Raw genomic sequence first — 21,915 nt, 5'->3', positions numbered from 1 at the left:
TGGAATTCTAAATGTTTTTGTACCATTAATGCCATTTAAATTTAACTGGAAAATACAAAAAACGTATATTTTGCGAACTAAAAAATTTCCTCTCCGCCGACCGAAACAAGTATAGATCTGTAATTTTAATAGGCCATGTCAAACACTGATTTATTAATTTTGTATTAGTACAGTACTACAATAAAATACAATTGTTTTGTGGAATTCTAAATGTTTTTGTACCATTAATGCCATTTAAATTTAACTGGAAAATACAAAAAACGTATATTTTGCGAACTAAAAAATTTCCTCTCCGCCGACCGAAACGTGTTCGGATTAACGGGAGTCCACTGTATATCTTCATCAATATAATTGCTAAATTTAGAAAACAACAATGGGCCCAGCACTGAACCCAGGGAAACTTCACTAGTAACATTAGTCCACAAAGAACAGTGTCCATTATTAAACACTCTATCTTCTCCCACTCAAGCAACCATTTATCCAGAGCTGTAACTTGCCCTTAATGCTACACTTCTTCAAGTTGTACAGCAGTGTTTTATGTGCAACTCTATCAAAAGCTTTCCTGAAATCCAATTTCTTAGAATTATTTTTTGCATCTAGTTCCTTTGTTACTGCATCATAGTATCCAATCAGATTAGTCAGACAAGATTGCCCCTTAACAAATCCATGCTATGACTGCAATATAATTGCATTATTGTCTAGAGAGTCCTGCGTTACTTCTTTAACCAGTGACTCCATTATTTTCCCTGAAACAGAAGTTAAGCTAACAAGTTTATAATTGCTTATGTCACCTTTTGATCCCCCTTTGTTAATTGAGGATACATTCACATATTTCCAATCCATAATTATTTCCCCTGAATCCAAAAATACTCTAGTAATTATGGTTAAGTGTTTGTTTGTCTCCTTTGCTGCCTCCCTTAATATAATTGGATAGATCCCATTCACTTCAGGTACCTTATGTTAAGCTTCAACAATATCTCTTCCACTTTCCTCTCAGTTATCACAAAATCAGTAATATTGGAAGATTGTGCATAGGACACACACACCTCACCTACTTGTTCCTACTCATGGGCAATGATCCTCCTATATGCACACATTGTTCATCACAACTTATGGTTTGACATATTCTGTTAGACTGTTTGTATTATTCTCATATCAGAAATATTACCTTCCTCTCTCTGATTCAAATGCAATTACCTTTATCACTAATCCACCTATAGGGAAACAATGCCAATCTGGATGAACTTTTTGCTTATCTCAATCAAATTGGGCTTTATGAATATATCTAATATCAAATAAGGCAAACTCTGATACTGTTCCAAATATTTGAACAGGCACATTTCGGCCTCAGTTGCCCTTCTGCAGCAAAACCTCTACACCACCTTATAACAAAATCATTTAGCACTCTATTAGATGGCGCCTCCGTAGCCAGGTGGGAAGGAGCAGCAGTGCGTAGCACACGCTTCTTGATTAGACCGGGGTTCGAGCCCGTCGCCACCAAATATGGAGGATGCGGAAAGGTCAGGGAATGACCACCGCATATCCCGGAGCAATATGGCCTTAGTTGCTAATGCTCCTAAAAACCAAACAAACAAACAACAACTCTATTAGATTTGATGAACTTCTGCCATTTCCTCCTTAAGAACTCCTTATGAGTGAAGGTAGATGCAAAATACTTATTTAGATTGTTAGCAACCTGAGCAGGATCATCAACAGTTGAACCATTTTAAATCAAGGAGACCAATGCGATTTAATGCCTTCCTGTTAGTGTTAATATAAGTAAAGGAGCTTTTGCTTCCTTTCTTTGCATTCTTTGTCAGTGACTTCTCATAATCTTTCTTAGCTTTTCTAGCCTCCTTTGTGATTTCTTTATGGACTAGTTATTATCTATCATAGGCTTTTGTATCACCTGATAATATATATGCAGCTCATGCATTTTTCTTGCCATGTCATCAGTTCATCTCTCATCCATTTAGAACTAAGTCTGGAACATTATTTCTTAGTTGGTATGAAAAGCCTAGTACATCTATGATTACTTCCTTCAATGCTCCCGTTTAGAAAAAATTGCTGTTGGTAACATCATCAGATGGTCCCACTGTAGTCAACCTCACGAAAGCAAAAGTCCCCTTTACCCTTGACAGTAGTTATGTCAAGGGTAAAGGGTGAAATAGGTGGGTACATGGGATGTGTCAGGGTAACTAGAAATAGGAATCAGTTAGAATAAGCAGCGGCCTGGAGCGAGCCGTGCTGGGGGTTTCAGGGACTGATGACAGTCATAGCGAAACAGGTAGGTATATGTGATGTGTTAGGGTAACTAAGAATAGGTGCATGCTAGAAGTATAGTAAATAAATTTGATGAATTTGAAGTGTTGGTCAAGACATCAAAGGCAGATATTGTTGGGTAGCAGAGACGTGGTGTCACACAGATATTAGAAATGCAGAATTGGAATTTGGGGAGTACAGACAGGATAGGAAGGGAGGAAGTGTTATGTTGTTAATTAAGAAAAACATAAAATCAAAAGAAGTGCATCCAGTTGATATAGATGAACAGTGCACTGTTGAGTCAGTTTGGTGTTACATAAGTACTGCAAAAGCAAAAATAAGAGTAGGAGTGTTATAGACCTAATGACTCAAATGAGTACAATGAACAATTGTACAGAAAAATAGTGTGCTAGTAAATCAGAATGTCTTGTAATGGTGATTTTAACTTCCCAGATATTGACTGGAACTTGTGGGTTGGTCACTCACACACTAGTCAGACTTTTGTGGATTTATTGGATGATTGTTTTCTGCAGCAGCATGTTCGAGAGGCAACCAGAGAGAGCAATACTCTTGATCTGGTTATCAGCAGTGATCATTCGTGTATTAAGAATTTGCAGATAAAGAAACCACTAGGTGCCATAGTGATCACAGTGTACTGATGTGGGATTTACTTAAAGATATAATTACCATCAGGGGTAAAGGAAAGAGTTTTTGCTTCCGTAAAGTACAGTGGTCTCAGACAGTTTTTTAATTCTGTACAGTGGGATCAACTGACGATGTTACCAACAGTAAATTCTAAGTGGGAAGCATTCAAGGAATTAATCGTGGAAGCTACTAAAAGTTTCATACCTATTAAGAAATATTGTTCAAGGTTTAGGCCTAAATGGTTATCAAATGAACTAATGAGACTCGTGACAGAGAAGAAAAATGCATGGGATGCATATAAATTATCAATCAACTCATTACAGACTAGCTTATACCTCTGGCAGGTATAAGCTAGTCTGTAATCAGGTCACAAAGGAGGTTAGGCAGGCGAAGGCAGATTACGAGAAATCTTTGGCAAAAAATGCTAAGAAAAACAGCAAGCATTTCTTTACTTATATAAACTCTAAAAGGAAGGGCATGAATCTGATTGGTCCACTTGATATCAATGGTTTGACTGTTCATGATCCTGGTCAGATAGCAAACAAACTGAATGAGTATTTTGCATCTACATTCACACAGGAAGAGTTATTAAGGTTTGAAAATGGCAGAAGGCTATCAAATTGTAGCAGGGTGCTTAATGATCTTGTAATAACTGAGAGCAAAGTGGAGGAGAAATTGTTGAAGTTAAACATAAGAAAGGCACCTGGGGTGGGGCTGCCTCCTTTAATATGACTATCCAGTCATATTAAAGGAGGCAGCAAAGCAACTAAGAAAACCCTTAGCCATAATTATGAGAGCAAACTTGGACTCTGGGGAGGTCCCCACGGACTGGACTTGTGCAAATGTATCCCCAATTCACAAAGGGGGATCGAAAGGTGACAGGAGTAATTACAGACCAGTAACTTCTGTTTAACTTCTGTTCCGGGTAAAATAATGGAGTCACTGGTTAAAGATGCATTGCAGAATTATCTAGACTAGACTGCAGCAAGAATTCAGACACAACATGGGTTTGTTAAGGGAAAGTCTTGTCTGACAAATTTGATTGGTTATTATGATGTGGTTACAAAGGAACTGGATGCAAAAAATAATTTTGATATCATATACATGGATTTCAGGAAAGCTTTAGACACTGTTGCGCACGGAAGACTACTGTACAAATTGGAGCAGAATGGTCTTATGGGTAAGTTGCTACAATGGATAAAAGGATGGTCGAGTGGGAGAAGATAGAGGGTGGTAATCAGTGAGTGCTGCTCTTTGTGGTGGACTAATGTTATTAGTGGAGTCCCACAGAGTTCGTTGTTGAGTCCACTGTTGTTTTGTATATTTATCAATGATATTAATGAAGGTATATCAGGCTTAGTGTTAAAGTTTGCAGATGATACAAAGGTTGGCAGGGTTGTTAATAACAGTTATGGCAGTGTGCCACTGCAACAGGTTCTAGAAAATTTGGGCAGATGAGCTAAGAGGTGGCAACTGAAGTTTAACCTTGACAAATGCAAAGTACTGCATATGGGTAGAAGTAACCCCAGAGAAACGTACCAACTGTGTGGTACTACTCTTAAAGTGGTAGAAAATGAAAAAGACCTGGGAATAATTGTGCAGTCAGATATGAAGTTTTCTGAGCAATGCAGACAGGCTGCCAGGGCAGGTCATGGGGTTTTGTCAATGATATATAGGAATTTTGCTAGCAGGGAAAAGGAGGTGATTGTTCCTCTGTATCAGGCAATGGTCAGGCCACGCCTTGAGTACTGTGTACAGGTCTGGAGGGCCTCATTTTAGGAAGGATGTAGATTTGCTTGAGCATATACAGAGAAGGGCAACAAGATTGGTGAGGGGAATGAAGGGAGCCTCTTACCAAGAGAGGCTTAATTTCTGCAAATTGCAGTGGCTGGAGACTAGGCACCTGTGCAGTGATCTGATTGAGGTGTATAAGGCCCTGAATGGGTTGACCACGCTGAATTCTGATGGGATCCTTCCACTTGTTCAGATTACGAACCTAAGGGGGCATAAATTCAAATTGAGAAAAGACAGATGTAGAATAGATGCACGGAAATTTGCCTTTAGCCAGCGGGTGGTTAATTGCTGGAACAAACTTCCATCTGTCATTGTGGAAGTTGCGCAAAACCGAAATGCGTTAATCGAATATAATAATCAATAGGAAAAATTATAATTGGGCCTTGACCTTCTGGAATGTCCATAAAGAATTTTAAAAATACCTTTTTAACTGTATACAATGTAAAAGATAATGAAAATAATTATGGAATTAAATGTGTATTGCATAAAACACCGGTTCCCAAACTGTGGGCTGCGGAATATTTTAAATTTCCGAGGGAAACACAAGGTATGTTCGTGTCAGACGGCACCTGGGATTTCTCCCATCTACACAGTGATACTCGACATCTGTCGGACACCGCACAAACTACTAGCGTTGAACAGTGTTGACTCTCTTTTCATCAAACAATTTCCGATAGCCGACAACAATCTTCTCTGGGCCCTGGCGAAATACATATCGCAGAGAACCTCAAACAAAAGGTTTGGGGTTCTCTGCGATACGAAAGCTTTCATCTAGTTCTTTTGCCGTTATCTCCTTCGCGGTAACATTTTCATCTGGCTTATTTAAAAAATTGAATTTTTAAATGCAAGTTTGCATTGACTTTATTAGCCGGAGACAAACAAGTAACATGTCTTCTTCCGATGGTTGATGGAACACACTGAGGCGGGCAGCAGGGAAACATTTGTTTATTGCCTGTCTGAGCTTAATGTGTGATTCAAATCTTTTTCAACTATGGCATTAAAAAAAAAAAAAAAAAAAGATCGCGTTAACTGGAAATTTGCATTGTGTAAAGTGAAAAGTGGTATATTTTTTTCAATTAGCAGTAACGGAAAAATGCGTTAATCGAACTCGCGTTATGCAAGGCCTGGCTGTACTGTTGTAAAGTCCCCCCCCCCACAAAGTTATGTCAATACATTCAAATGATATTGCAAAATAAAGACCACTAGTTCTCAGTACTGCACCCTGCACAGTTTAATCAAATTTTAAGATCATCATTTAACATGGTAAATTTACATGAAGTTTTTTTGTTATAGAACTTCAAAAACAGTTTTATACTTTTCATAAAGTGGAAATTAACTTTTGGCATTAGTTGCAGCAAGTCTCTCAGTCATGAGATGGCAATTTGAAAGGTGGACAATATTTAGAATTAATACAACAGTTTAACCAACAATATTAAGTTCACGATGAAGTGTAGCAAATTTACATGTTTGTTTACAGCTATGTTTTATTATGATACCTCATAAACAGTTTTATAGCTTAGGAAAGTTGGAATAAACTTTGCAGTTGTGTAACTTGAAAAAATTTATTTAATGACAACTAAGGAGTGAAAACAGTCTTTAAATGTGTAGTAGTCCAGGTTGATTGTGTGTGTGTTAACAAAATCATATTAGACAAAATCAGCCTCACATGAGGGATAATGAATCTCATTTTTGCAATTGCTGTTATATACAACTTGCTATTTTTTTTCTCCTTTAGTTCTGATGAAAATGATACAGATGAAGAAAGCTTTAAAAGAAAGGAGTTAAATTCTGAATCATCAGATTCTTATAGTTCAAGTAAGGTTATAAGATTTTTATTTTAAAGATCACAAGTCAATGTAGTGACTCCTGCTCATAGTGCTATCCTGCTTTTAGCACTCATTTCTTCTGGTCCCCATGATCAATCCTGTTAAGTGGGCTTTCCTACTTAGTGCTCTTCAAAGGGACCTGCCCCAAAGGGGTAAGTCCTTTGAAAGTGCCATAGTGAGAGTTTGTTAGCTTTTCCCCTTCTATATGGTTCTTTGATATTAGTAATAAACAGTCTATGAGTCTTCCTTCCTTTTTTCCTTACTCCAACTCCTCCTCTAAAAAAGACAAGTTAAATAATACAGCTGACCCACAGGTTGGAAAACTTATGGGTCAGCTTTGTTATTTGGACTTATCTTTTTAGAATTATTATCTGCTTCTTGTATCATATGACAAAAGATACAAATAAGTTGACAGGTGTATATTCTCAGCTTTATTTGCAAATCCTCCTGAGAATATGCATATGTATGTGTATTAGCTTGAGTATGCACAGGTGTGTGTTCTCAGAATCATTTGCATGTTATGCAGGCTTGAAAAACCTCTGAATACCTCAGGAGGAACAGTTGACACACACTGAAGAATCTCACCCAAAATCACAAAAAAAAAAAAAAAAAAACTGTATGCAAGTGATCAGGTGATTTAGAGATAAGACTTAAGAATGAGTCCATATAAGCTGACTATTACAAAGGGTACTAGGAAAGTTTTGCAATATGACGCAACAATGAATCACAGGAAGTTGCTTGTTGCTGCATGTTGAGACATGTTCATACGTGCATAGTAGCTGCCGCCCCAAGTCGATGGGCTCAGTTATTCATTAGTAGTGAGAGTGTAAAGTGCTTGCGATGGCATCGTGGTCACGAAATGAGATAAGGACAGTTTTGCGGTATAATTTCGTGCGTGGTTTAACCATAGACCAGTGCTTAGAAGAAATGACTCTTGCACTAGATGATGATTGTCCACATCGTACAACGATATTCAGGTGGTATAGAGAATTCCAAAGGGGAAATTTCACTCTGGAGGATTCGGAGAGGCCGGGAAGGCCACGAACGTCAGTTACGGAGGAAAACGTTACTGCTGTGAGGAAAATGCTTGACGAAAACAGGCGAGTGACCTACCAACAGATAGAGGATACTTTGGGCCTAAATGCACCAGCAATTCGTTCGATTCTGCAAGATCATTTGCACGTGAAGAAACTTTGTTCTCTCTGGGTGCCGCATCAACTGACTGAAGAGCAGATGACACGACGTGTGACTTGGTGCCGGGAGATGTTAAAAAAGTTTGATAAGGGACAATCTCGGTATGTGAACAACATCGTGACAGGTGACGAGACTTGGCTGTACTATTACGATCTGCCGACCAAGGCTCAAAACAAAGTTTGGGTCTTTGATGATGATGATGATGACGACACACCCGTAATTGTCAGAAAATCCCGATCTGTAAAGAAGAAAATGATAGCTGTATTTTTCAAATCGAGTGGAATTGTGGAACGTGTCGTTTTGGACACGCAGAAGACAGCCACAGCTAAGTGGTATACTGAACAATGCCTGCCTAAAGTCATTGGATCTATGAAGAACGTGCGGCCAAAGTCAAGAATGGACACCTGGTACCTCCATCACGAAAATGCTCCAGCTCACCGTGCCAAAGCCTGCACCGAATATTTGACCACGACAGGACTGAAACTTCTGGAGCACCCTCCCTACAGTCCAGACCTTGCTCCCTGTGACTTTGCACTGTTCCCGCATGTGAAAATGAAGCTAAAAGGGAGGCGGTTTTCCAGTGATGAGGACCTTCTACGGGCTTGGGACAACGAGTGTGCTTTACTCCCTAGTGAAACTTGGCAGAACTGGTTTAAAGATTGGTTTCGGAGGATGGAGAGGTGTATTGAATGTAGAGGAAATTACTTTGAAAAAATTAAATAAACAAAGCTGTATTGCAAAACTTTCCTAGTACCCTTTGTATTTGCAAGTGTCAGTCACAAATCATGAAAGTTTGCTGCCTGTGATGTACTGCTGCAGTACCTTTACAAAGAGGTCTTAAGTTCTCTTAGTGATGAATGGTGCTATTTACCAATTAATCAATGATGAATTGATTAATCAGCACAGCTATTTGCAGATATTGGAAATTTTAATATCAGAGTTGGAGAGATGTGGCATTGCTGATGACATTTATTTTTCAACATTATTGGACACCAACTCATCATGCAGCTGTTCAGAATTATTTGAATGTGGCTTTCTGGTGGATTTGGTATCCTTCTCTAACATTGTTGTGGCTGCTGCTGAGTCCAGATAACTTGCGAATAATTCTTTGTGGCTTAATATTAAAGTTTCCCAGCACCATTTTGCCTCAGTTGATGTGCTGAAGATGCACATCAAAGAAGCCTCAAACACATCCTATGCTACATGATGCACCATACATGGAGAGCCATTTTGTTCCATGAAAAAAAGCATAGTCTGTACACAGATGATTTGGATTTCTAGTTCTCTACAATTAATAATACTAATAACTGATAAAATAATAAACTGAAATAAAATGTGCATTGAGAGTTCTGGGACTTAATGAGATGAGTTATTTATGCTATACAGCTACTGATGTTTACCTTTTGTTTTCTTTTTGTTATTCTTCACAGTTTATTAATTAACTGTAATTTTAATTTATTTAATTTATCAAGTTAAGTAGAGGTATCCGATATAATTGTATCTAATTTATTTATATAATCAGTTTTATCGAGTATTACAACTGTATCTCCTTTATCTGCTCTCTGAATAATAATGTCCTTATTTTCCTGAAGTTCACGGAAAACTGAACTTTCATGTCTATTCGATTTAGGCAGTTGCATGTCTTTTATGTTATTCACCACTTGGTTAAATTGTTGAATAAATAAATCTTTTTGCGAAAGACCAAATTCAATATCTATTGCGAACTGTTTTTTAGGTAGCTTGGAGGTGGTAAATTATTATTTTAATCCTTTGGATAAAAGTCAAATTTGGTCCTGTAATAGCGTATATGAGGAAAGATTTGTAATCTGTTGATATGTTACATGTTGAGTGGGTGGTGTTTAAGCACTAGCAAAAGCGTTCTGATTGTGTGATAGCATGTTTGAACGCCTGTGGGGGGTGGGAAGTCAGCAACAAACTTGTATGTAATTGATCAAAAGCTCGCAAGTGTATGAACCTGTCTTGATACCCTCGATAATGTATTCAGTTTGTTAATGTGTCTGTTAATAGCGTATATGAGGAAAGATTTGTAATCTGTTGATATGTTACATGTTGAGTGGGTGGTGTTTAAGCACTAGCAAAAGCGTTCTGATTGTGTGATAGCATGTTTGAACGCCTGTGGGGGGTGGGAAGTCAGCAACAAACTTGTATGTAATTGATCAAAAGCTCGCAAGTGTATGAACCTGTCTTGATACCCTCGATAATGTATTCAGTTTGTTAATGTGTCTGTTTTTTTTATTTCTGTGGCCTGTGCTTCACATTGCAAATCTATGGAGGTCTTCAATACAGACCAATCGTTTGGATGTGGATAATTTTTTAATTTGTTGTGAAGTTTCCGAACCTGAGAAAGGTATTTTTGTTTATTGGAATACCAAGATTTTAAGGCAAGTTTACATTATGCGATGTGGCAAGTGCTAGTTGCTTTATGCCTGCAATTTTATGATTTAAATTGACCCTGGCAAATTTTGGAACGATGTTGTTTTGAAGGCAATATTTTAGGAAAGAAATATGATAAATTTGAGCCGAAGATCTTAGTGTTAATTTAATGTGATTTTGCACAAAGATGTTCAAAAAATCTCCCATAATTGTGTGTATCAATAAGTTATGCCTGGAGCTAAAGGAAGTGAATGAAATAGTCAACAAGAGGTTAATATATGAATTTGATTGTATACAATAGAGGTTACTACCCCTTGCTACAATAAACCAAATTAGGGTACAAGCTAAGGATAGGATACAAAAAATTACACCAGCCGACAATAGGAACATCAAAACATACTTTATTTCCGTCCCATATGTTGAACAGTGGCACAAGCAACTTAACAGATTCTTTAAAGATACCGAATTTAAGATTGTTGCCAGACCAATACGGAAATTACATGCTATACTGAACAATCGTCAGTCCTTTCCTCTTTCGCAATACAAATAAATGACTTGGTATACGACTTTTCTTGCAGTGGTTGCAACTCATCTTATCAAGGATCTACGCAATTCCATCTGAACGTTCGCGTAAAACAGCATGTGTCCACAGTTTGTGCTTCTCTTTCAGCAGAGTCAGAATTACCCTTTCATGCCATTAACGAAAAACATACATTTTTATTTAACGACTCCAAAATACTTAGTGTCCAACTTAATTTTATGAGACTATTAATTGCAGAAACTGTCGAAATTAAATTACATGTTGTTGTTTTTTGGTTTTTAGGAGCATTAGCAACTAAGGCCATATTGCTCTGGGAATATGCAGTGGTCATTCCCTGATCTTTCCGCATCTTCCGTATTTGGTGGTCACGGGCTCGAAACCCGGTCTAATCAAGAAGCGTGTGCTACGCACTGCTGCTCCTGCTCACCTGGCTACGGAGTCGCCATTCAATTACATGAGAATGCTATTAATGTTCACCATCCATATCTAATCTCCAATTCATGGTCTTTTGCACGCATGCCCCAAGACAAATAATCGCGGCCGTTTACTCCATAATTTCACACTTTCACACTCCATAATTTCCATTTCTGAGATCACGACATGTGGTCGAAAAGCATTGTCTGCTTCAGGAAGGAAAATCATTTTTCAAAATTTACGTTCACTTTAATTTTTTAAAATTTATTTTTAATTGTTTTTTGAATTTTAATTAATTTTTGACTTGTTTCCAATTGATTTTTTACTGTAATCATTTTGTGTTAATCTTTTATTCATTTTAATTTCTGGAGAGTATCATATGGAAGTATTCTATGTATCATATTGAGGTAAATTTCTCTTATTCTTCTACAAACAGGAATACTTTAATGAAAAAAATTACAGAAGCCATGAACACATACATATTATTAAGAAAATATTGCAGGAGGAGGATAGTGAAATGGATGAATTGCAGAGCTGTCCAGTTAAACTGAGCAGAAAAAGACCACATGGGATAGTTATAATGCGACAAAAAGTATTCAATCTTACAACTAGTATAAGTTCATTTGTAATAGTATGACAGATAAGGTTCGAGAGCCCATAGCTGCATATGAGAAAGCACTAGCTGAGAGAGCAAAGAATGGGGACAAGGAAGAAAAAAGTGAATCATATTGGGCTCTTGTGCACTCAGTGTGGGAAAGTTATATAACCCAGCTGATATTGCAGATGAATTGAATTGGTACTTTGCATCTGTGTTTACTGAAGAAAGACCTTTCATGCTGAGAAGAGGCTGTCATATTAGTGAATTAATCAAATTAGCAATTTTTAAATTACAGATGACTGTTTATTAGAAAAAGTTTCAATAAAGGCAAGAAAGGCTCCTGGAGTTAACGGCATATAGCTAGTAATTTTGGGCGAGGTTGCCAAGGAGGGTATTGAACCATTGAAGTTAATTATGAGGGCATCATTGGACTCAACAGATATTCCTTTTGATTGGAGAAGTGCCAACATATCACCAATACATAAAGGTGGTTCTAAGAGCGAAGTTGGTAACTGCAGATCGGTTAGTCTGACTACAGAGGTAGGGAAAGTCTTGGAGGCAATGAAGAAGACTGCAATCCAGGGACATTTAGGTAGGTGTGGTATTCCGAACATTTAGGTAGGTGTGTTTTTGTAAAGAAAATCATGTTTAACTAACTTAGTAGGTTATTTTGACACAGTTACTCATCTGGATATAGAGAACAATTTTGATATAGCTAGTGAATTTTAGCAAAGCAATATAACGACTGATTTCCTCATGAGAGGTTACTGTATAAGCTGGAACATTAGCATTAGTAGAGGCATATGATGCAAGAAAGCCAGCTTATACAGCATCAGCCAAAAAAAAAAAAAACCACCCCTTTCTCATTTCACTGCTCCATTCGTCTCAAACGTTTGTCTAGTTCTGCCTTGAATTTATTAATGCTGTCAACTTCCACAACAACAGATGGAAGTTTGTTCCGTTCCTGCAATCAACTACCTGCTGGCTAAAGGCAACTTTCTGCACATCTATTGTACCACTGTCTTTCCTCCTCAGTTTGAATCTGTGTCCCCTCAGGTTTGTAATCTGAGCAAGAAGAAGAATCTCATCAGCATCGAGCCTGCTCAATCCATTCAAGGCCTTATACACCTCAATCAGATCGTCTCACAGGAGCCTAGTCTCTTCAGAAGCTGCAATTTGCAGAACTTAAACCTTTCTTCTTAAGAGCACCCCTTTGTTCCCCTCACCAGTCTTGTTGCCCTTCTCTGTACTCCTTTTATCAACTCTACATCCTTCCTAAAATGAGGCTTTCATACCTGTACGCAGTACTCAAGGTGTGGCCTGACCATTGCCTTATACAAGGGGATAATCACTTCCTTATCCCTGCTCGCAAAATTCTTGTATATCATTGACAAGACCCCATGACCTAGTCTGGCAGCCTGTCTGCACTGCTCAGAAAACTTCATATCTGGCTGCACAAATACCCCCCCCCAGGTCTATTTCATTCTCCACTACCCTGAGTGTAACATCACTTAGTTGGTACATTTCTCTGGGGTTACTGCTACCCATATGCAGTACTTTGCATTTGTCAATGTTAAACTTCAGTTGCCACTTCTCCAGATTCCGTTGCAGCAGCATACTGTCATAACTGTTATTAACAAAGTTGCCAAACTTTGTGTCATCTGCAAACTTTGACATTAAGCTTGATGTCTTTTTCCTTTATTATTGTGTTCACTGTTGACACTGACAAATCTAAATTCCGCACGATACTTGTTCATATTTGACCATTTTGAAACATCCTTATTATAATTTTCTCATCTGAATCGATTGCTTTCCTTTTTTTTTTTAATAGATTTGCTAATATCGCTGTCATTTATTCTCTTAGACTTTATCAATATCATTGATAAATATACAAAACAACAATGGGCCCAACACTGAACCCTGAGAGGCACCACTAATAATGTTAGTCCACGTCAAGCAGTATCCATTGATTACCACTCTCTGTCTTCTCCCACTCATCCATCCTTTTATCCATTGTAGCAACTTGCCCATAATGTCATACTGCTCCAATTTGTAAAGTAGTCTTACATGTGCAACAGTATCAAAAGCTTTCCTGAAATCCAAATACAGTAGACTCTCGATTTTCCGGGATAGATGGTAAAATAAAAATCCCGGTTAATCCAAAAACACAGCAAGTCCCCGACATACATTCCAGGACTTCTTACGCAAGTCAAGTTTTACGTAACTAGGGAATGACTAATAAAATATTGCTCCTATATCCGTGATATGCCAAAATTACAAAAACCACAGTATCCTCAGAAGAATGAAGAAAAATAGCTATGTATTTTTCAATTAGTTAGTTATATGTATAGAAAAATAGTTATATTTTTAATTAGTTCAATTTAAAACTTTATCTGGGGACAGCGGTGAAGTTGTTGGAGTGACACATACGAAAATAAAACATTAATGGAAGAAATTGTACGGTAGCCTTGGTTATCATAGTTGATTTCATTGGTGCTGACCCCTTCACAGCTTCTCGTATTCTGTTGTTTTCTTTCATTATTGCATTCACTGTTGACACTGACAAATCTAATTTCTGCACGATACTTGTTCATATTTGACCATTTTGAAACATTCTTATTTTAATTTTCTGATCTGAATCGATCGCTTTCCTTTTTTTTTTTTTTTCGATAGATTTACTAGTACCGCTGTCACTTATTCTCTTAGTCAGCACCTTGATAACGGTCAAAATGAAATTTTATGTAAAGAATTTCATAGGGTTAAGGTGAAAACTCACTATTATCACCCCAAGCAAGCTCACATTTTACTAAAACACCTTTCTGGAGGTCACTACCAAAAAACAATAAAAACAATTTGCACATTCTGGGTTATTGGGCTTTTCTGTTACTGCAATTCATTATAAATGGGTAGTAAACTCAATCGTATTGCATTTGCAATTATGCCGATAGCTGGAATTCTGTGGGATTTTACGTTTATTATTGTGAAATGTGTGTCCTCTTCACTGAAATCTTCAGCCATATAAAAAAAACCTAAATAAATTTTAAAAATCTTTTCTTTATTCTAGTACTAATACTAACACATGTTATGTGTGTTATGGTATACATTATGTTGCTACTTACCTTCTAACACATATGTTGAAGTGGTATAACATTAATTTTTGTTGCTGTTTATGTTGAATGACTATTAGTCATATTGACATGTGATAGCTGCCACCAAAAACTTCAAGGCTGTAGCTTTCATTTAGTGTGTTTGGATATCCTGATGTTTGCATCGCTTTGTGCTTCATAGGAGAAGTACTATTTATTTGTATTGCAACACCAAGGCAACTCACTGTTAGTCCCACTAAATGCCAGATTAGTGCCACAAAAAGGCTATTTGTCTTTTCTATAGAAATCTCCAGTTTAACAGAAATGTGTGTATTCTATAACTAATAAATTATTTTTGCTATTTATACAATGTTTATTATATTAAATGCTATTTCCATGTCTTTCTAGATGAACAAAAACATAAGCATAGAAAGTCAAAGAAATCTAAACATAAGAGGCATAAGAGGGATAAGAAAAAACGTAAAAGAGAAAAGGAAAGCAAAAGACATCAAAAAAAAATCAAGAAAGTTTATGACAGTGCAGAAAGCAGTGAAAGTCATTCTGAAAAGAGCAATAGTGATGATGGAGATGAAATTAAGGAGTTTGAAATGTGGGTAGAGAAAAGAAGTATGCATTATTTAACTATATATTTTTTAATTTCAGTATTTTATGTTACATTGTTTAAGAAGTTTGAAAATTGAATCATATATATATATATATATATATATCCTGCAGCAATATTCTGTGGAATCTATCATTTAACTATAGTGTAATGTCCAAAAACTGGACTTTTTTTTCCCCCTCCCATAACTGAAAAGTACTATTTATTTGGTGTGAAACTTAAAACTTCTTCTCTGCATAGTGTCATTAGTCGATGAATTCATTTTTCAAATATGATTAAATTTAAACTTAAATAATATATCACTTCCAAAAAAACTCTCACCTGGCAGGTTGCTTCCCCACAATGCATTTTGGTTTTGATAATCAGCAGACTTTAAACTGATAGTAAATGTTATTATTTATGAACAATAAATAATGTGAACATATACCACGTGGTCTGAATTGCAAACAATATTTATAATATTGTTTGCAATCTTATGATAAAAAAAAGTCCATAGTTTACCAGATTTATTTCTAAAGCCATAGAGCTTTTGCTATGAATATATTAAAGAGCTATATAATACTTAGTTAATAAGGCAAAAGTAGCAAATTTTACTGTACAAACCTGGAACAAAGTTTACTGCGATTGTTCAGGTAGCTAATCATACAACTCAGGAATTAGAAATTATAAGGAATTAGAAAAAAATTAAATTTTTTTTAGAAAAATTAGAAATATCTTTCAAATTAGAAAGAAATAAAGATTTGAAAAACTGAATAAATAAAAATGTCATCCTTATACTCTGGCATGTCTACTGTGGCTAGAGGCATTTACAACTAATCATTTTGAAAATGAATAGAATCAACCATATTTAGCAGTCATGTGGGGTTGAACCACAATGGACTTAAATATATGCATTTTTGCACTTGACACTTAGCTAGAAACTATGGTAAGCTTTTGTTGCCATCCCAGAAATATTTTGAGTTGCTGGTAGAGTCAGTATGAAATATGAGACAAAACACTGCCTTCTCCTGTCAATAATCAAAGGCTGCCTTCCCTATTAATCACGTTTTCTAAAGACCACCAAGTACAATTATGTGTTTATGTGTACAGTATAGTACGTCACATTCAATTTCTCAAAAAAAAAAAAAAAAAAAAATAGAAAACTCGAAAGCATATACTTTTATTTCTATATATATGTGGAAGATATCATCTTGTGCTGTTGATACAATATTCAGTGCAGTATTATTTATGCTTCTGTTTGTTTGTTTGTTTATTTTTTCTTTGTTATTTTATTTATTCCTTAAATGAAACATTACTAAAACAGTTTTGTGGATACTCTTTTTGGTCACTTCATGGTTTTTCATTTTTAGATTTTGACCAACAGCCCAAGAAGGTAAAAGAAAAAAATAAAAGAATAAAATAATCACATACATAGAGAACTGGAGAAAAGTGACTTGCTCAGCTGTTGAGGTCTTCTCCATTATTATTAACCTATGCTCAAAATTAGAAATTTACTTTGATAATTCATTCTTGGTTCCGTTTATTCTCCAAAAACTGGAATCACCACCTCCTCTGGTTGCTGGTTTTTGGATGTGCATGCATCATATTAAACAATGATGTGAATTTTAATATCATTAAAATTCATGTTATTGATTGCACTGGCATACATTATTTAAAAAAATATTCTCTTTTTTTTTTTTTTTTTTTTTGTGTTCATAAGTGAGCAAATTTTAGGTGCCAATTCCAAATCTGTAATAGATTTTGCTGTCATAGAACAAAATGTACAAAATAAAAAATATAACTTATAGCAGAATAAATTTTTTGAACATTCAGCAGACAGTTTTTACTACAGGCTATGAAGAACAAATGGTGATGTACATGGGTATTTGATGTGAAAACAGTTTTTTTTTTTTTTTTTTTCTTTTCTCTGTTGACTTAAAAACTTTCATTATTCCCAGTTTCAGGTGTACTGGTGCACAAGCACTTTATTTCCAGAGATCATCACTGGATTGTTGATGACATCTGCTTTCTGGTGTGAGGTAGCACTTTTTGGTAGTGTTTCTAATCCTGTGATCAACTTAAGCCCTGCTGCCCCATTCACTTAGAAAGTAAAGGAATTTTGTGTAACTCAACTGTTTTGTCCAAGAAGTATGGGGTGGGAGGGGAGAATTAAAAGTGGTTCAGGACAAAAAAGAAAAGACCTGGGGAGTTACGATTCAGTCGCACATGACATTTTTCACATGTTGTCAACAGGCAACTAGGAAGGCACATGTCCTGTGACATGTAGAACTTTTGCAAGTAGGAAAAGGATGTCATCGTCCTCTTATACAAGTTGATGGTGAAACCACATTTAGCATGTGGGTTAAGGTCTAGTGGTTACTCTTGAAGAAAGATATAGAGCTTTTGTAAAGGGTTCAAAGAAGGGAAACCAGATTGGTAAGGGGTGCTAATCAATGCCATTATGAAGAATGGCTCAGAAGGTGCAGACTGCAAAGCTTGGCAACTAGACATCTTGAGGGCACCTAACAGAAGTATATAAAGCCCCGAAGGAAATCAATAAAATGAACAAGGGAAGTATATTTTCACTGGTAGAAAAGAGAGAAGAATTAGGGATCCAAATACAAAATTTTGTGGAGCAACAGAAAGTTGGATCTCATGGCGTTCACCTTTGGCAGTTGTAGATCATTGGCTAAATTGCCTGCTGCAGTGAGCAAGGCAGATAGTTTGGCAAAGTTCAAAGCAGAATTGGATAGCCACTTTTTGGCAATGGGGAAAGTATGAATGATAGAATATTTCTTCTTTTTTTTTTTTTTTTTTTGGCAGATGCAGGAAAAGTCTGCTTTCTTGCATCTTTAGCCATTATAATACAGGTAACCCTCATATAACATGATAGTTAGGTTCCTTTAAAATCTCGTATAGTACGAAACCTTGTTATACGGGACTAAGAACCAGTACAAAAAGGGGATTACATTCCAGAAGCTAACAAAAATACACCATTTTGTTTTTATAACTATCGGAAACTTAATTTTTATTGTCTTACAAACTGTGATACATATATGTCAGATAATGTACGTTCATTTAATTTTCTTCCTCCTCATCACTGCTAAGCACAATCAAATGAGAATGTTTTCTTTGTTGCAGAATATCTTCACCTTCTGAACTTACTTCTGCAGCATTTAAATTTCATGTATCTTCTGCTCTCTTTAAAAAATCATATATCTGGGTTTGTTTGCTTTTGCTTGATAGATCTTTGTAAATTTCATGGTATGGAGCTAAGCATTTTTGAAGCTCCCTTTTGAACTTTGTGCTCCTTTCAGTCAAAGGATCTGCATTCAAAAAATAAGATTCTAATTGCTCGTCTAAGTTTATGCCCTCCCGTATGCTTTTTAGTGTAAAATTTGGAACTTCAGAATTTTCATCTGTACTGCCATCCTCTGAATTGATTGCTTCATTTAAATTTAAAGTTTATGGAACATATGATACCCTTTTTCCTGTTTTTAAGACGCTACAAAATTTGTATCTTTGATTCTAGAGAAATAGTTTCTTTTGAGCAGAGCTTTTTTACTTTCCTTAGGCATAATTTAGGTTTGGAATTTAATTCACAGCAAAGAAATTATTCCAGTGCAGTTCTTAAGAACAAATTTTAATAATACATACCTGGAAAAATTTATAAAAGAGCAAATAAAAACCAAAAGCCATGAACTGAAATGAACATTACAAAAACTTTAGGTCATGAACTGAATGCTTCAAAGCCACAGTTTTTTTATGGTCTCAAACAAGTTTATAAATAAATCTATTTGTCCTACCAAAATAAATAAATGAAGTGTTACATTGGTGAGTGATAAATTCCCTTCACAGTAAATGCATAGTAGTTCAATAGCACCGAACCTAACACAGGGATTTCCCAATAATTTTTTTTTTTTTTTTTTTGCATAACAACTAGTGAGTCAACAGCGGGGATTCACAAAAAAGAATGGAAATGTTGAAAAATTACATTCTAAAATATAATAACAGGGTTTTCCCTGCACAAAAGCTCAAAAATACTGTGTTATGCGAGGTTTGCCATTATTCTCTAACCACATTAAAGTGATACTGTGTTGTGTGAGGATTACTACAATTTATTAATCGTGTTAGAGCAAAACCATGTTGTGGAAGTACCATGTTATATGGAGGTTGCCTGTACTAAGTTCTATACTAAATCATTCAGTTCAGCTTGTGGCACTTTGATGTTGATTCAGTTTTGCCAGTACCTTCTCAAATTCACTGTGTTTATTTTGGAAAATGAATATGCTGGGAGTGTCAAAGTTCACTTTAATTAATTATTAAAACTTTGCTATGGGGGATGGGAGCAGGATTAACAGATGACAGCAGAAATTAATGTTGTATTGCATCTGTGTTCTTTGTGTTGTATTCTGTAATACTACATATACAAAGATAGCAATCCAACATGTGGTCACTAGATTAGTGGCACACTATAGATACAGAAAATGATCGGATTTTCTTATTCCATTAACCAGTTATCTCATATTTTAACCATGTGGATGGCAAACAATGTGAGGCCCACTATTCATTATGGTCACCAATTCTAACACTAAAGTAAGCGTGGTACACATTTTCCTGTAAATGTCAGTGATTGTTTCTCTGATTTTGTGATGGAAAATTCCTATAGATGTAACAGAAAGAATCAGGATTATTAACACAACTGATGATGTGACATCTGAAAAAAATATGAACATCAAGAATAGCATATACTAATGATAAATTAACATTGAAAATACACGACACCTCTTTTATAAATACAAAATACAATTAATGAGTCCCCAGTGACAAATAGTGTAATGCTATCTTTTGAAAACTCTGAGTAGACAAGAAAAAAAAATGCAAACGACTTTTTTTTTTTTTTTTTTTTTTTTAGTAATTCCATCAGGTAAGGATTAAAACTGGGCTCATAGTTTTCAGATAGTAAACGTTACAGACCATGGCTATTTTTTAATTTGGAAAGTACAGCTGTAAAAAAAACTGGTAAAGAATACTTGTTAGTGGTCAAAATGTGCTGCATGCATGCTTGTAAATTTTTTCCGCATAGAATTTTGGTTTCAGTTTCTCTTGAATACATACTTGTTGTAGAAGTGAGGTAGTTGGCAAGGCTCCACCCCAGGATAACAAGACTGCTGCTATTAAAGATATTTGTTCTTGTTATACGATTATCCAATATAGTGTCAGAATAAATGATAGAATTATAAAGTGCACCACTTTAAACTGTTACTTGCTTTTTTTTATCAAAAAATACTGTTTCAGATAATGCAACAGTGCACCTGCTTATGTAACTTTTTTGGTATGCCTGCTCTTGTATAATATTGTAATATAAAATAAATACAGCCAGATTTTCTTTATCCATAATTCTGTGCTTCATATGTGTGTTTATCAATGTTTAAAATCTGGAAAGGAATATTATACCAGAAAATAGCAAAAATTAAAAAGGAGCATAAAAAAAAACAAGTTGAAAATAAATCTATTAATAGTAAAATAATAAATTTTTTTACAATAAGTAGTACTGCAATGAATTTGAAAAGACTGCATGGTTTTACTATTTAGATTTGAATTCATTGATTTGGATGTGTTGCAACACAGGATGATCTCAATCATATACTTCCACAACACTAGGCATAAGTTTGTTCCAATAACAACTACTCTCTGGGAGGCAATCTGCTGAAGGCAGATTTCTGCACATCTATCCTCCACTGATCCTTTTCCTATTTAAATTTACATCCTCTTATGTTATCTGAGAAAGAGTAAAGATGCCATCAGCTTTTAGTTTACTTAACCTGTTTGTTGAGTAAACTACTAAATCCAGATGCCTGAAACACTGAAATGAGATCCCTTCACAGTCTTCTCTATTCCACACTACAATTTACAGAACTCAGATCTTTCTTGGTAAGAGTATCCTTTTGTGCCTCTGCTCTCTTACTAACAAATCAGTGTCCTTCCTGACAGGAGGTTTCTAAACCTGAATGCAGTGTTCAGGATGCAGCCTGACATTCTTATACAATGGAATAATCCCCTCTTTCTGAGCTGGATAAGTTTCTGCCATTGAGATGTCCTAGCAACCCAGAGAACTTCATGGCTAACTGACAATTACCCCTTGGTTGCTTTCATTCCCAACTACTTTGAGTTTTGGTATTACCAAAATGGAAAGATTATTCTGGGATTACTGTTACCCGAATGCCATACCTTTCAGTTATCAGTATTAAATGTTATTTGTCTAGTTTATCCAGATCTTGTTGAAGTAGCAGTCCCTGATTACTCTCATTAACCACCCTGCCCACTTTTGTAGAATGAACAAACTTAGACATTAAACTTTAAATACGTACATCAATATTGTTAATAAATATGAAAAACAGTAAGAGGGCCCAACAATGAACCCTGGTTGCCACACTCATAACATTAGCCCTGAATGATTGTTATATAGCAACCATTCATGTGGAACAATATAAAAGCTTTACTGAAATCAAAATATATTATGTCATGGTATTTTTTGCATCGATTCCTTTGACTACCTC

At 35.8% G+C, this 21,915-nt stretch overlaps 1 protein-coding gene across 2 annotated transcripts in view; it reads left to right on the top strand.

The window, feature by feature from the left end:
• LOC150084321 (uncharacterized) overlaps nucleotides 1–21,915 on the top strand; it is a 118,781-nt gene that overhangs the window by 53,715 nt on the left and 43,151 nt on the right. For both annotated transcript variants that reach the window (XM_090375168.1, XM_090375169.1), the window contains exons 4-5: nucleotides 6,437–6,516; nucleotides 15,163–15,381. In XM_090375168.1, coding sequence (XP_090231294.1) covers nucleotides 6,437–6,516; nucleotides 15,163–15,381 — 299 coding nt within the window. The remainder of the gene's footprint in view (nucleotides 1–6,436; nucleotides 6,517–15,162; nucleotides 15,382–21,915) is intronic.

Source organism: Mastigoproctus giganteus, chromosome 6 (assembly GCF_048544385.1).
Source record: "Mastigoproctus giganteus isolate SK-2022 chromosome 6, ASM4854438v1, whole genome shotgun sequence".
NCBI classification, from domain to species: Eukaryota; Metazoa; Arthropoda; class Arachnida; order Uropygi; family Thelyphonidae; genus Mastigoproctus; species Mastigoproctus giganteus.
The sequence above is the reverse complement of the archived record's forward strand: the minus strand, read 5'-3'. Positions and strand labels throughout refer to the sequence as shown.